At 37.3% G+C, this 17,500-nt stretch overlaps 1 protein-coding gene across 1 annotated transcript; it reads left to right on the forward strand.

Moving 5' to 3' along the window:
* Positions 1–55: 55 nt before the first annotated feature.
* On the forward strand, positions 56–16,370 carry LOC124615966 (electron transfer flavoprotein subunit alpha, mitochondrial). Its single transcript, XM_047144166.1, has 6 exons — positions 56–211; positions 3,261–3,413; positions 13,362–13,626; positions 14,848–15,063; positions 15,204–15,355; positions 15,991–16,370. Exons 1-6 carry the CDS (start codon positions 176–178, stop codon positions 16,165–16,167), a joined length of 999 nt encoding a protein of 332 aa, XP_047000122.1. The 5' UTR covers positions 56–175; the 3' UTR covers positions 16,168–16,370.
* The last annotated feature ends 1,130 nt before the right edge of the window (positions 16,371–17,500 follow it).

Below are 17,500 nucleotides of genomic sequence, written 5' to 3' on the forward strand. Positions count from 1 at the left end.
GATAGGTATTTTCATTTCGGAAAGATCGTAATAAATACTTGACGATTTGATTTCGTTAAGTTGCCTCGTGTTTAGCTACTAGTGGAGCAATTGCCCTTTGACTCCATCTATGGACCAGGCGAAAATCTGGGGTCGAAGTCTGTGTGTGTGATGTGGAGTCTAAGTTCGGAGTAAAATGTTCGCATCTAACAGCAGGGGACTAGCATTGCAGGTAGCTTCCGTTTTAGTATACTTTCATACATTTAATACGATGCCCGACCATATATTGAAAAGGCTTGTCTGCCGTTTAACAGCTGTGTTTACCTGGTGATATAGTTACTACAGCCCTTCCACATTGTTCAACACCCCTCTTCGTTCCTGCTCTCAACAATTTTGCGCCTCCCGCATCTTTGTGGCTATCTGAGTGTACCGTTTATCAAACGGTCACTCCCATTTTGTCAAGTAAAAGCGCAGCCAAATATCACGAGGTACTTCTGTTAAAACGATTCCATACGCTACGCTGGTGTGCCATTATATAATCCTAAATTTATTTACATCGCCACAGACATTAATCCTGAAATTGCGATTTCACTAGTAGAAAAATTTGCCGAATCGGTATTTCCGTAAGGAATACGAAATGCTGTTACTTGTATGTTCCCAAACAACTGTAGTACGGCACATTTTAAATTATTTACTTAAACAAATTTAACACCCACTGTAGTGGTGGGTGGTGTTAAGACACAGGACTCGTTTTCGGGAAATATGGGATTAAAATCCTCCTCATAGCCACCTGGAATAAGTGTCACCAAATCACTTCCCGTAATTGTAGGACAGTGGTGGGCCATGTCTGCCTACCTACTCCACACATGTCATTTTTGGTCATGAATGGCATATTAAACACTAGTCTTCCGAGTTCTTCACATTTCCAGTCATCTATTATAGCAGCAGACCGAAAAGTAATAGATACCAGACTGTGTAGGTCTACTGTACAATGTGCAAATATACGAATGAAGAGATGTAGGTCTCCGTTATGAATATGACTTTTTAACTAAGTGTCTGGTATTGACTCAGACAGCTGCATTTACTTGTATTAACAGAGCATAGCAACAGTTATCAAACTCCATATTCATTAAACTGTATTGACATTCCAAAGAGGTAAGATAAATTTCCACATTTTCTGTATAATACATTATTTTTATTAATATCATATGTTACATACAGTGCGCCACTTCCACTTGACTGTTGTTTTGGGTGCCCAACATCACAAGTGATTAGTATCCCTGAAGTCCGAAAGTGATACACATCCAATTTCCTGACAGTAACAGTTCCTTGCTTGGGGAGGAGAGAGGGATAGCTTGGGGATGGTCTAAAGGATGGTTAGGTCACTAAGACGATAGCGTAGGATGAAGGGGGAACCATTTGCAGTGAGGATAGGTGCAGATTTTACTATATAAAGTCTGCAAGATCAATAATACGCAACTTAAACAGAAACATGATGGATACTGTAATCCTCTTCTTGTCATTTCCATAGGGATTCTGTGCACAAAATCAGATTAATTACAGCATGCACAGAGGCATTTAAATAGTTGTTCTTACTGTGCTATGTATGTAAATCAAATGTGAAGAAGCCCTAATAACTGGCACATTCAAAAGTACCCACTGCCTTGTATTTCAGTGGTTTGCAATGTATTGCTGTAGAAGTAGAAGTAAAAGGGTCTAACACACTTTTCTGGGAAACATTGAAATTAGTTCTATGTGTGTTAAGATGGCTAACCATCGAAGATCGTATGCTGTATCCATCTTAACTTGAAATGATAAATTGTTACACATTTCATTTGACACGTGATATGACCTTACTGTCACTAATAAGCATTGGTGTGTTAATCAAATGCCTCGTGAAAGTCTACTTGCTCTGATTCGTGGTGTGCAGGATGCCTTCTGAGAAGTGTGAGTTCAGTTTTGCATGACTATTGCCTTTGGAATCCATGATGGTGTAATTTGTTCTGTTACAGAGACCTTTTTATACATTAGCTCTTAAAATGTTCTAATGCTTTGTAACAGATGGATGTTTAGGGTAATGAGCCTTAATTTTGCGGATCTCTACTGCTGCCCTTATTGTCGAGGAATCGAAGTTTGCTTTTTAAACAAGTCTTCACAATGGGCCTGCTTACTGTTACTATTGTCTCTTTCTGTTAGTTGTAAACAGTGTTCATATTTTGTGTATTTGTTACCCTGGGAACACATCAGTCAGTAAGAACTGATTGTGTTACCAATAGTATGTAACTAAAAGGCTACGACTGCTGCGCGTGCGCACTCACACACACACACACACACACACACACACACACAGGACATAACGTGTAATCACCCTGTTTACAACATTTGTGTCCTCGGTCTTCAAATTACGGGATGCACAAGATTTTCAATTACTAGTTGAACATTACTAAAAGAGAATAATTAAAATACGAAAGGACAACTTATTTCTTTATGATCAGAACCCTGTATTTGGTTGTATGTTCTGTTTTGGGTTAAAGTGCACTTAGTGTCTGCAGCTTTCCCGTTGCATGCTGCTGCTTGCAGTTAATTAACCTTGGCCATAGCCATTTGGGTGATAGCATAATATAGCCACTGAGAATCACTAAGCTGTATAATCCTGGTCGTCACAAATATTTCAGTGTTTTTTTGTGAATATATCAAAATTTCTAATATGGTCTTTAGAGTACAACTTATTAGCTTACCTTTAAAAAAATTATTTACAAAGCTTAGGAAATGATGACTGAGCAATGAGATTGGCTGCTCATATCCAGCTCATAATTTGCCACGTTCATTTCCCAACCATTCTTAATGCGAACTGTTACCAGCACACAATGGAAAATCCATGAACACTGGTAAGCGCTCTTTTACCCCAATTTGTACAGGAAAACTGTAAAATGACACAATATATTGCATCCTGACAGAATTGAAAGTTAACAATTTGTAACATAATGTAATATTTAAAACTTTCATTAAAGGGTATGCCCCATATTATATAGTATTTCATGTTAAAATTTACTTGATAATGTTACTTTAATTAAATCTATATTATACCAAATGAATTGCCTTTTTAAAGGAACGCAATGTGGGTAGACTAATGCTGAAATTTAATGCTTCTTTTTTTGTGTCTTTATAATAATTTTTAATACTGTAAGTTGTCTGCTTCAGAAGTGTGGACAGCAAGCACATGTATATTTCTATAGTAAGTGTGTTATACTGCAATTTGTTCTTCCTTTCCTTGCTTGCAGCTTTCTAATCATCTGAAGAGGCTACAGAGCACTTTGGTGCTAGCCGAGCACAACAATGAAAAGTTGATACCAATAACACAGAATGCCATAAGTGCAGCAAAAAAGATTGGTGGAGATATTTCAGTTCTTGTAGCTGGAACAAAATGTGCCCCGGTTAGTATATGAAATAGATTTTTATGCAAATGAATAACATAACTTGGTTACATAGGTGTATACTTTGTTTGTGTTGCTCATGTTGTGTAAGTTTTGCAGAGTCAATAATTTGTCAACAGACTGTGACATCTACTTTTATTTAGAAGCAGTTTCCGGCTGTTTAGCTGGGTGGTAACATGCTCGCCTGCCACGAAAGTGTGCCCGGATTAGATTCCTGGCCGGGTTGGAGATTTTCTCCCCTCGGGGACTGCGTGTTGTGTTGTCCTCATCATCCTTTCACCCTCATCACTGGCGCCAAGTTGCCCACTGTGGCGTCGACTGAAATAAGACTGGCAGTTGGCAGTCAAACTCCCCAAATGGGGCCTCCCAGCCAACAATGCCATACACTCGTTTCATTTCATTGAGAAGCAGTTAAAGTTGTAACTTGGATAAATTTAATTTTGAATAAAAGTACATAAGTAATCACTGCCACTATCATAAGTTACATCAGAATAAATTTCGGTAATTTAGCTACTTCCTTTTTATCACGTTAACTTACAGGAACTTGAAAAAGTTTAGTGTTAAAACTGAGCAACATGAACATTTTGGTACCATGATCCTGTAAATGTCATTTTTGGCTCACCCTCATGTCACAAATGTTTGTGAAAAATTGTTATATGAAAATACTGGAACATACGAAAAAAGTTTAAAATATCTTTTCCCAAATTTTGGATCAAAGCTGTTGTTGATGCATAATTTTGAAATTATGCACATTTTCACAGATTAGTGTTGCTGGAAAGGTGTGTTAATAGTTTGTAACCTTGTAACTTTTTTACATACAAGTACATTTGAGTCAACTTTGTGTCAGTGGAAAGATAAAAGAAGCAGTTATGATATAAAATTATTAAAATACTGGAATTGTGCATACAGATCTGTAATGAGACATTTCTAAAGATTTTTTGTAAATTTCAGGATTTTTTTGTCACCAAAATCACAGGTTTCACCATCTTAATTTTGTTTCGCGTAATATTAGCCATCATACTTATCAACATAAAAAAATCACAATTGTGTTTGTGCCGGTTAGTGTTTTTAAACAGAAAGAACATAAATGAAACTATATTTGCTCTATTTTTTCTCTTAGCTAATGTCAACAAATGATCTTCAATTCATATTAAATAGATCTATAACATTTTAAAAAGTGTTCACCCTCTTCTACAAGATATCAATGGAAAATACTGTCTGATCCTAAAGTATATCTGTGACTTGAGCTTGCACTAAGAGAGTGCAAAACTATTAAAATAGGATCATAGGGGAGCCACCAAACTTTGGCATGAAGTGGCCATGAGTAAACTGTGCTCATTAATTTTACCTTTGCTTTTCTTCTTCACTGATCTCCAAATTTTTTGCACGCCACCATTGATTATCATATGTGGCTGCAACAAACATTTCTTCCTTGATAATGGCAGATAAGAGGCCTTGCTTGATGGACGTGTATGAACATGATGATGATGATGATGATACACACATTATCTGCAACCTGCTGTCATTCAGTGGTTTGAAGAAATGATTACATCTGATCCCAGTAATGGTAGAACCAGTTTCATATTATTTTTGTAATATATTTGTGAATTTTATCTCCTCTGTTACAATGTAAAATTTTGTATTTCCCGTGACGAATATAAACAGATCTTTGGACATGAAATGAAATTGTCATGTGGATTCTGTAAACTTGTTCTTGTGACTAAATGTTTGAGTCCCACCATCTCTTATGTGCATTTTTGCTATGACTAGAGGCAAAATTCCATTATGCTGTTATCCCATAATGTTGCTTATGATGGCACAAATTTGCAAGGTTGTTGAAGTTTTTATATTGTGCCTAACTGCCATCACTTTAGTAAATGACATGTTTGATGTGTGTTACTTGCTCCAGTATTCAGGTGAGTGCAGTTGCATGGGAATCTATGCAAGACAATGATGTTGACTTAACATAGCCCTGTGTTTTGTAGTACTTAACAGAAGGATAAAGTACTGCATTGCAGTGTCTGAGACACTGCTTTAACAATCAACAGCCGCATTAAACTGAGAATGAACTCAAAAACTTGTATTATGGTTCTGCGTCAGCTGTAGAATATTTCAGAGCAAATGAAAATTTGTGCCGGTACAGATTTTTATTTGCGTGTTCTACAGCTGATGTAAAATTCCATGCTTGATTTTAATTCACAATTTGGAGATTTCAGTATTTAATGACATTGTGTGAAGTTTCTCATATTTAATTTTTTCATCTTAAGACGAGGTACTAAAGTTAGATTATTTTCATTGCATTCCATGAAGGTTGATCAGTTTTGGTCAATTGCTTGAAAATAACATTTTCAGAATTTTGTAAGGATTCTAGCTCTATTATACTGTTTTGCCAGTCCCTGAAGACACACGTAAACAATTTTTTTACTTGCAGAAATTCAGTGTACGTCGTCATAATAGTAAAAAGTCTGAACAAGTGTTTCCACATCATTACCTATTCTGTTTCCCACTTTCTAGTTTCCTTTTTGACCAAATACCACATTACTTTTGTTATACCCTAGACTTCTTTATCATGTACTCTGTAGTGTTACAAAAATCTTTAGACTTTTCTTTTCTCCATCAAGTTAGTGTTAATCATTTAGCGCTGCAATGTTGTTCACACATTTTCCACTGGAACAGGTAGCACTTCGGAAGCTGTTTGCTGGAATTTTAATGCTAAGATAAAAGACATGGATTGAGTGCATTTTGAGTGCCTGTCTTGCGTTCTTTAGTTAATTTTTAATGGTGAAGAAATTCCAAGTAATTCTCAACTTTCATAAGTTTCTCAAAGACTGTAGACCAGTCTGCTGTATATTCTGGATCATCAACTTCACATTCATCCATCCTTGGCAAGCTGTATGTGTAGGAGATAGGATGGGATTATGACATGCTGCCCAAAGCTTTGTACCCGAGATAAGTCAGTCATTTGTATTTGCTTGCCATGGGTAAAGAATTTAATTTTAAACATTTCTTAACATCTTCTTTACATTGCTTATTAAAAGGATTGCAGAAAATCATTTGTATGTCATCACAAATATTCCAAATTAGAGCCTTTGATGAGAACAACACACACATTGTCAGTAGGCTATTCTAACATTGTCAATATTCTAACAGGAAATTCTTAACTTTAATTCTCAACTTCAATGATTCAGTATAAGCTTCATTCATACTTGACATGTCTATTAAACCAAATCGTTTTGCTGCTGCTGCTACTACTTTTCTTCTGGATGAGGGGGACTATAGAACATTTGTTTTCCATAATTATTTCTAAATTGGGTGTGTGTATTGTGCAGAAAAGGGATAAAAGAGTTAATGACAATTTTATGTTATCTGTATTGCTTATGTTTAGGAACAAATAAGATTTATATTTGACATAGCAGAAATCTCCCTGTAACATGCTCAGAGTAAGAACGATCATAAAGCTGTTGCCAGTTCACAGCAGTCACACTTCTGTTACCAACTAATACTGTTTACTTCTGACTAACTTAGCAGTCAGAAGAGGCACTGAAAGAGCCTGGGAGCCCGGCAAGAATGCCGAAAGCACAAAATCAAGGCAGTCCTCCAGTGACACTCTGCGCATGGCGTGTGGTGTTTGGGAGTGCTGCTAGCAAGAAATGAAAAGAACTGGGTTCTGATTTGTGTTGAAAAGTGTTGTAATAGGCATTATGTGAATTAATCCCTTAATCCCCAAGAACATAATAAAATTTTAAATTTTTCACAAAATTGACCTTCATTTTCACAGCAAGCAATGAATACAAGAATAAATTGGCAAAAAGTAAATAATCAATTGTTTAAAGTTGTTTCACTTTGTAACCACTTGGGGATAAAATTTTCTACCAACCATCAGTTCATGAGATATATCTGAAAGCAGTTTTGCATTTTTTGTAGACACAACCTGACATCCTGAAACTTCTATGAACTCCTATGCCTGAAACAAATTATACCCATGAATAACAGACATGGGCCAAAAAGTAACAAATATATATCAAAAGTACAAACTGCTTCAAAACCACTCATAACAGCAACAGCACCAACTCAAATTTACACTACAATAATGTTGGGTACTCCCCCCATGAACCATGGACCTTGCCGTTGGTGGGGAGGCTTGCGTGCCTCAATGATACAGATAGCCGTACCGTTGGTGCAACCACAACGGAGGGGTATCTGTTGAGAGGCCAGACAAACGTGGTTCCTGAAGAGGGGCAGCAGCCTTTTCAGTGGTTGCAGGGGCATCAGTCTGGATGAGTGACTGATCTGGCCTTGTAACACTAACCAAAACAGCCTTGCTGTTGTGGTGCTGCAAACGGCTGAAAGCAAGGGAAACTACAGCCATAATTTTTTCCCGAGGGCATGCAGCGTTACTGTATGGTTAAATGATGATGGCGTCCTCTTGGGTAAAATATTCCGGAGGTAAAATAGTCCCCCATTTGGATCTCCGTGCGGGGACTACTCGGGAGGACGTTGTTATCAGGAGAAAGAAAACTGGCATTTATGGATCGGAGCATGGAATGTCAGATCCCTTAATTGGGCAGGTAGGTTAGAAAATTTAAAAAGGGAAATGGATAGGTTAAAGTTAGATATAGTGGGAATTAGTGAAGTTTGGTGGCAGGAGGAACAAGACTTCTGGTCAGGTGAATACAGGGTTATAAATACAAAATCAAATAGGGGTAATGCAGGAGTAGGTTTAATAATGAATAGAAAATAGGAGTGTGGGTAAGCTACTACAAACAGCATAGTGAATGTATTATAGTGGCCAAGATAGACACGAAGCCCATGCCTACTACAGTAGTACAAGTTTATATGCCAACTTGCTCTGCAGATGACGAAGAAATTGAAGAAATGTATGATGAGATAAAAGAAATTATTCAGGTAGTGAAGGGAGACGAAAATTTAATAGTCATGGGTGACTGGAATTCGAGAGTAGGAAAAGGGAGAGAAGGAAGCATAGTAGGTGAATATGGACTGGGGCTAAGAAATGAAAGAGGAAGCCGTCTGGTAGAATTTTGCACAGAGCATAACTTAATCATAGCTAACACTTGGTTCAAGAATCATAAAAGAAGGTTGCATACATGGAGGAATCCTGGAGATACTAAAAGGTATCAGATAGATTATATAATGGTAAGACAGAGATTTAGGACCCAGGTTTTAAATTGTAGGACATTTCCAGGGGCAGATGTGGACCCTGACCACAATCTATTGGTTATGAACTGTAGATTAAAACTGAAGGAATTGCAAAAAGGTGGGAATTTAAGGAGATGGGATCTGGATAAACTGACTAAACCAGAGGTTGTACAGAGTTTCAGGGACAGCATAAGGGAACAATTGACAGGAATGGGGGAAAGAAATACAGTAGAAGACGAATGGGTAGCTCTTAGGGATGAAGTAGTGAAGGCAGCAGAGGATCAAGTAGGAGAAAAGAGAGCCACTTGTACGAATATCAAGAGCTCAGATGGAAACCCAGTTCTAAGCAAAGAGGGGAAAGCAGAAAGGTGGAAGGAGTATATAGAGGGTCTATACAAGGCGATGTAATTGAGGACAATATTATGGAAATGGAAGAGGATGTAGATGAAGATTAAATGGGAGATACGATACTGCGTGAAGAGTTTGACAGAGCACTGAAAGACCTGAGTCAAAGCAAGGCCCCGGGAGTAGACAACATTCCATTAGAACTACTGACGGCCTTGGGAGAGCCAGTCCTGACAAAACTCTACCATCTGGTGAGCAAGATGTACGAGACAGGCGAAATACCCTCAGACTTCAAGAAGAATATAATAATTCCAATCCCAAAGAAAGCAGGTGTTGACAGATGTGAAAATTACCAAACTATCAGTTTAATAAGTCACAGCTGCAAAATACTAACGCGAATTATTTACAGATGAATGGAAAAACTGGTAGAAGCCGACCTGGGGGAAGATCAGTTTTGATTCTGTAGAAATGTTGGAACACGTGAGGCAATACTGACCTTACAACTTATCTTAGAGGAAAGATTAAGGAAAGGCAAAACTACATTTCTAGCATTTGTAGACTTAGAGAAAGCTTTTGACAATGTTGACTGGAATACTCTCTTTCAAATTCTGTAGGTGGCAGGGGTAAAATACAGGGAACGGAAGGCTATTTACAATTTGTACAGAAACCAAATGGCAGTTATAAGAGTCGAGGGGCATGAAAGGGAAGCAGTGGTTGGGAAGGGAGTGAGACAGGGTTGTAGCCCCTCCCCAATGTTATTCAATCTGTATATTGAGCAAGCAGTGAAGGAAACAAAAGAAAAATTTGGAGTAGGTATTAAAATCCATGGAGAAGAAATAAAAACTTTGAGGTTCACCGATGACATTGTAATTCTGTCAGAGACAGCTAAGGACTTGGAAGAGCAGTTGAACGGAATGGACAGTGTCTTGAAAGGAGGATATAAGATGGACATCAACAAAAGTAAAACGAGGATAATGGAATGTAGTCGAATTAAATCGGGTGATGCTGAGGGAATTAGATTAGGAAATGAGACACTTAAAGTAGTAAAGGAGTTTTGCTATTTGGGGAGCAAAATAACTGATGATGGTTGAAGTAGAGAGGATATAAAATGTAGACTGGCAATGGCAAGGAAAGCGTTTCTGAAGAAGAGAAATTTGTTAACATCGAGTGTAGATTTAAGTGTGAGGAAGTCGTTTCTGAAAGTATTTGTATGGAGTGTAGCCATGTATGGAAGTGAAACATGGACAATAAATAGTTTGGACAAGAAGAGAATAGAAGCTTTCGAAATGTGGTGCTACAGAAGAATGTTGAAGATTAGGTGGGTAGATCATGTAACTTGACGAGGTATTGAATAGGATTGGAGAGAAGAGAAGTTTGTGGCCCAACTTGACTAGAAGAAGGGATCGGTTGGTAGGAGATGTCCTGAGGCATCAAGGGATCACAAATTTAGCATTGGAGGGCAGCATGGGGGTAAAAATCGTAGAGTGAGACAAAGAGATGAATATACTAAGCAGATTCAGAAGGATGTAGGTTGCAGTAGGTACTGGGAGATGAAAGATCTTGCAGAGGATAGATTAGCATGGAGAGCTGCATCAAACCAGTCTCAGGACTGAAGACAACAACAACAACAATAATAATATTGGGTATGCTTTCACTGTCAACGATCTAGTCAGTATGGTCACTAAACATCACACACATCAAAATCTCTTACCAACACACAACACAAGCTCCTTGCTGATTGTTGCTTTGAATGCTGTGACTGACTGCTACAATGCACTACATTCATAGAGTACCTCAGTTGGTGTCTTATCTTGCCACCACATCAGTGGTTTCATATAAAAAGCACTGGTACCTGAAAAGGGTGGTTTCAGACAGAAACCACTGGTACACAGAGGGTTGAAAACTAAGATGATGCAACTTGTGATTTTGGTGGAAAAGTTCTTGAAATTTGCAAAAAAAAAAAAAAAAAAAAAAAAAAAAAAAAAAAAAAAAATAAGATAGCTTTCATTACAGATTTGTAACTATTTACATGCATATTTCCATCATTTTAATAATTTTATATTATAGTTGATTCTTTTATCTTTCTTTCCAATGACACCAAGATGAACAAAACTGATTAACAAATAGGAAAGTTGTAGTGACTATTGTGGCTCTAGAAGCCAGTTTGTGCAAGTGACCCACATTTAAAAATGTCCCCTAAATCTAGTTTTGATCAAAATAACATGGAAAATTATTTTAACCTTTTTTCTTACACATACTTATTCATATGAACATCTGCAATGTGAGGGTAATGGTCACTAGGTGATTCCATGTGAAATAGGAATTTTGTTAACTGTACTAAGGACGTGCATCTTTTTTTTCTGTCTTCGTGCTTGTGGTTTACAGTTTTTGCTGCCTTTGTAATCTTAATTCCTTTGCTACAGGCATTCCACTTAACACTTCAGTTATCAGATAACCTCTTTGGTACTGACAGTGAATTAAATATAATTGAAGGGATGTGATTCTAATATAAACTGCCCGGCAGATTAAAACTGCATTGGTCCAAGACTCACTCAGAACTTTCGGCTTTTGTCGATGAATGTGTCTTAGCTATCCACTGATGATTCACGACTCACACTCACAGCCTTAACTTCTGTGAAGTTTGGAAAGTGGGAGGTTCTGGTTGAAATAAAGTTGTGAAGGAGTCGTGCCTGGATATCCCAGATGGTAGAGCATTAGCCCACGAAAGGCAAAGATTTCAGGTTGGGGTCCCAGTCTCAGTCCAGTACACAGTTTTAATCTATCAGGAAGATTGAAATCTGTGTACACTCCATGGCAAACTGAAAATTCATTCTGGATTCCATTGTAGTCAGTCAGGCAGTCCACATATTATTCTTTTCTGTAAGTAAGTAAAGTGGCCATCAACCTGAATGTCAGTTTGAACACCACAGTGCTTTTCTAGGCATTGTGCTATTGAGAGACAATATACCACTGCCTTCCTAAGATGTCCGAACCGTCATATCCAGCCCCTTTATAAGTAGATCTACAGTTTAATGTGGGTTTCGAAACCCAGCACAACAAGGCATTCTTCTCATACAAATGGTTCCCAGTGGGGGAAAGAGTTGATAAATGACAGATAAAAGTACTTACGTCGACTGCGAGTTGAACCTGTGACCTCTGGATCTGTATTCAGACATTTTACCACTGAGCCACTGTCTTTTCTAGAGTGAAATGAAAAGTTGTGAATGTGTATTATTTTATGGGTAGTTGTCACAAGACATGTACTAATCATGATACCTCCAGAAAGATGTGATACTGATTTAACTGTCGACAAATATTGAAAAAAGAGGATGAATTACAAATTTGTTTTGATAGTATGAAACTATTGTAGTTCTTGTCACTTTACTTTCAGTGCTATTTTTGACACTAAGCTTAGAGTGCAATATGAAATTGATATGAAGGCTAACACAAGACTTAAAAAATAAAGTTTGATGCGACGTTTTCTTAGATTAATGTTAAAGAAATGTGGTGTTGGTTTTTCAGTCGGGGTTGCAGCTTTCCACACTAGTCTATACCGTAAAACTCTCTTCACCTCTGCATAATTACTGCAGCTTACATCCATTTGAATGTGCTCACTGTATTCAAGCCTTGATTTCCCTCTACAATTTTTACATTCCTCCCTTCTATCCCCACACTTCCCTCCATAACAAAATGACTCTTTCCTGATGTCCTGTCACCCAATCCCTTCTTTTAGCCAGATTGTGCCATAATATTCTCTTTTTCCTCATGCTGATTCATTGCCTTTTCATTACTTATTCAATCTCCCTTCTAATTTTAAGCATTCTTCCGTAGCAATATATCCCAAAAATCTTATATTCTCTTCTTGTCTGAACCTGAACTGTGTATCATAAATCTTCCTTTCTGTACAAGGCTACACTTCAGACAAATACTCAGAAAAAATTTCCTAGCACTGAAATTTATATTTAGTATTAACAGGTTTCTCTTTTTCAAAAACACTTTTCTTTGCTATTGCCAGTTGGCATTTTATTTCACTCTGTGTTGGTCATCATCAATTTACTTTTGTTGATGCTCATTTTATCACCTCTTTTTCAGGACATCATCCATTCCATTCAACTGATCTTTCAAATACTTTGCCATCTAGACAGAATTAAAATGTTATCAGTAAGCCTTAAACTGACTATTTCTTCTCCTTGAACTTCATCAAAATTTCTTTTTAGTTTTCTTTACTATTTGCTCAGTGTACAGATTGAATAACACTGGAGATAAGCTACAGTCCTGTCTCTCATTCTCTTATCAACCACTGCTTCCTGTTTATGTCCTTAGACACACATCTGTTTACTGGTTTCTGTAAAAGTTGTAGTTAACCCTTTGGTCCCTGTATTTTATCTATGGCACCTTCAAGATTTCAAAGAGTGTACCAGTGTACAGTACATTAATTCTTTACAGGTTGCTGCACAGCTTTCAAAAGCATCAGGGGTGTCGAAGATTCTCCTTGCAGAAAATGATGCTTTTCTGGGATTCACCCCAGAAACTCTGACTCCACTTGTGTTGGCAACACAGAAGCAGTTCAACTTTTCACATATTGTAGCTGGTGCTAGTGCTTTTGGCAAGTCTGTCCTTCCTCGCATTGCAGCAAAGCTTAATGTGTCGCCTATTACAGATATCATTGATGTGAAGGCACCAGACACTTTCGTAAGGACAATTTATGCAGGTAAGATCACATATGATTTTGTATCTGTGTGTTATGTTGTGGTTTTGTAACTTCTGTTCAATTTAAGCTATGGTACAGTGAAAAAGCTTACTTGTTATATTGCTGAAGTAACTGCACAATACACTGGTAGACAAACTTAGATTTGTGAGCAAGGGTGTTTGTTTGTGCTACCTTCTGCCTGAGATGACTGTCTGCTGCGTCTCAGAATTACTTGATGTGACTGGAGAAAATTTGGTTTTTTGGTATCCAGCAAGCAGATCATTCAAAATTAATGTTTTGTCATTGTGTGGCAGAACTCGAACAGCTTAAACAATTAAGTCAAAAAGCTGGCTTGGACTACAGTTGAGCATCCCAGTTATATTTCTCATTGTGAGACTCAATCCTGAAAACATATCATCAAAAGGTTGAGTGAATAGGTGGTGAGCTCATGAGATTGTATTTACACTATGTTAACAAGCATTGGAAAATGTCTGTTTACTGATTTTAAACAAGTTCACACAGGAAATAACTGCAAATTGTCATGTGTATCGAAGGGGTGGGGGCGCAAGCAGAGAGAGAGAGAGAGAGAGAGAGAGAGAGAGAGAGAGAGAGACCACACACACACACACACACACACACACACACACACACACACACGGGAACAGGCTTGCACTCTCTCCATATGCGCGCACGGATGTTGGGTATTGCAGTAAGGATTCTACTTTGCAAATGTAATGTAATACTTTAGAAAACAATATAAGCTATTTTATATCACTATCTGACAGGCTATAAACTAAGCCGGCCGGTGTGGCTGAGCAGTTCTACGCGCTTCAGTCTGGAACTGCGTGACCGCTACGGTCGCGGGTTCGAATCCCGCCTCGGGTGTGGATGTGTGTGATGTCCTTAGGTTAGTTAGGTTTAAGTAGTTCTAAGTTCTAGGGGACCGATGACCTCAGATGTTAAGTCCCATAGTGCTCAGAGCCATTTGAACTATTTGATTTTAGCTATAAACTAAAAGTATTTCAAAGCAGATTCTATCACAATTTGAATGAAGTTGAATCCAGCACAATTAAAAGAAACACCCCCCACAAAATTTTCAAGCCAGGAGTGTGCTTTGGAAATGTTGTGTGTATTTATTTGAGAATTAATCAAGTGTTATTCTGATGATTTGAATGAACCTTGACATACTTGACCATTTTTTAAAACATGTCTCTAATTATCACTGTAATTTTTTGTTTTAAGGAAATGCGATCCTCACATTGAAGTCAAAGGATCCTGTTAAAGTCGTCACAATTAGGGGGACGAATTTTGAACCAGCACCTCTGGAGGGTGGCAGTGCTTCTACTGAACAAGCTGCTGCAGGAGACTACAAAACTGACCTAGTACAGTTCGTTGGACAAGAATTAAGCAAGAGTGACAGGCCAGAACTCACTAGTGCCAAGGTGGTTGTAAGTGGCGGTAAGTGCATATGTATATTTTTGCATCTAATGATGTAACTTATTCTGTTAGGTTTCACTCTAGTTTTTAGTTATGTATGATGATCCCATTACCATATTATCTACATGGGCTGTGTAAGACATAAACAATACATTTCTTAGGCCGAGGTATGAAGTCTGGGGACAACTTCAAGCTTCTGTATGATCTTGCTGACAAGCTCAATGCAGCAGTAGGTGCATCTCGAGCTGCTGTTGATGCAGGATTTGTTCCAAATGATCTACAAGTTGGTCAAACAGGAAAAATTGTAGCACCAGTGAGTATATTAATTGATTTATTGAATTTGTAAATCAGTCTTGATCCCTTTTTCCTAACAGAAAACATTAACTAAAATGTGGCAGAATTAAATGTTTGTTTATACTGGCAAACCATTAAAACATTGATCCCTCTCTGCAATTTGGAACAGCTGTATCTCATAATGGCATGTATTATTTATGCCAGAACTTGACAAGACTGTTTCAATTTACAGAACAAGGGATTTGTGATTTCTGTCGCTCTTCTTCAAGTTTGAGTATATATTCCTGACTCATAGGGTCTACCATCAGGTTACAGCTGTGGATAAAAATAAATAAAAAATAAAATAAAAAAGCGGTAATTTGACTGCAATTAAAGTTAATTCAGTTGTCACAGAGTATCACCAATAGCCACCCATGCTTAGCAGTTTACACAGGGAGTTACAAAGAATGACAGCATTCTACCACTGCTCATTGCTTTGTGTAAAGCACAATATGACCTTTTTTTATAACTAAATTATTATTAAGTTGTACAAATAAGCAATCCGTCCTGTTAAGTCTCCCCATGTAGTCTTGTAATCAATCAGTTATATTTTTCATTTATTTAATTCTTGATCAATTTGTTTGTGTTTAAACTAAATGCTATTTTTAATTCCAGGAGCTGTACATAGCAGTGGGTATATCGGGTGCCATCCAGCATTTAGCAGGTATGAAGGATTCAAAAACAATCGTCGCTATAAATAAGGATCCGGAAGCTCCAATATTCCAAGTGGCTGATTACGGATTAGTTGCTGACCTCTTTAAAGTTGTACCTGAACTTACTTCTAAACTTTGAGTTTGTATTTTTTATATTTAAGCAAGTTTATTTTTATAATCTGAAGCCAAATCACAATATTTCACATTTTTATACGTCGTCATTATGTTATTTCATAAACAATGCCTCTTAAGACATTGTGGTCCTAAGTATTTTTTTGTTATGAGGAAATGAATGTACCACAAAATTTAATAAATATCTGCCATGCATTGCTGGTCCTGTTATCGGTGTTTCATTTTATTTAAGTTATATATCTATAATTACCAAAATATGGTCATAGGCTGATATATTTAGCAATATTTACAAATAAGCTTCTGCATTTTGTGATGTATTTTATGGTATGTAGTACAGCTTGTTCACTTTGCTTTCAAGTTCAGTGTATGCTAATTTGGGATGGGTGTGGGATAAAGTTTTGAATAATAATTCTGTAATGCTTTTACTTGCTGAACTTAAATTTAGTCTGCTGAATGAACTGATTTATCATGGAGGTGACCTCACACACACTCACAGTTCATTAGCATGCAGGAACCAATGTTATCTGTAATCATATTTCTGAAAAGGCTGTAGTTGGCAGTAATGATTTCCAGTTAAGTTTTCAAGTGAATTTCTTTGACTGTGCATCTAATAACCATGTTCAAAAAGTAATTGCCAAAAATAGTTACTTTACATAACTTTATATTTTATCAAAGCATACTTAATATGGGCCTTACAGAACTTGGAAATACTTACCCATTTAAGACAAAATAGGAAAATTCTTATACGATCTGCCAAATTTTCTTGCTGTGAGTAATGGTGTGCTTCTGGACATTCAGCCAAGCTGTTGTATCCATTTTATGCACAATATTTTGTTGTCTGGTACCGAAGTATCTTCTTGGGTGCCTAGAACATGACTGAATCAGTTGTCAAAATATTGTGCATAAAATGGAAATAACGGAGCAGCACACCATAAAGGAAAATTCTAGTAAGATTCTCTGCGGAGAAAGCAAGACAAGGTCTAACAAACAGGATACTAGTAGAACTAAAAGAAATTATCAAATTGGTATGTTCTGTGACCTGCCAAAGCATTTGTAAAACACAAAATTCTACATAGCAAAATAGTGTTATAGCATTAATGATGTCCATCTTGCATGGATGTAATCTTGCCTCCATAATAGAAAGCAGAGGGTCCCATTAATAGACTGTCTCTCAGATGGGAGAACATAAGAGGCTGATTACCAAAAGGCCGACTTGTGTTTCTAAACTACATAAATGACCTTCCAACGACTTTGAAAGGTGCTTGAAAAACTGTAATGCTTTCTGATGACACAAGCATTATAATCAAAGGTCAGTCCTCATCCTTCAGACGCAGCTCAGA

The sequence above is a fragment of the Schistocerca americana genome, chromosome 5 (genome assembly GCF_021461395.2).
Source record: "Schistocerca americana isolate TAMUIC-IGC-003095 chromosome 5, iqSchAmer2.1, whole genome shotgun sequence".
Classification (NCBI taxonomy): Eukaryota; Metazoa; Arthropoda; class Insecta; order Orthoptera; family Acrididae; genus Schistocerca; species Schistocerca americana.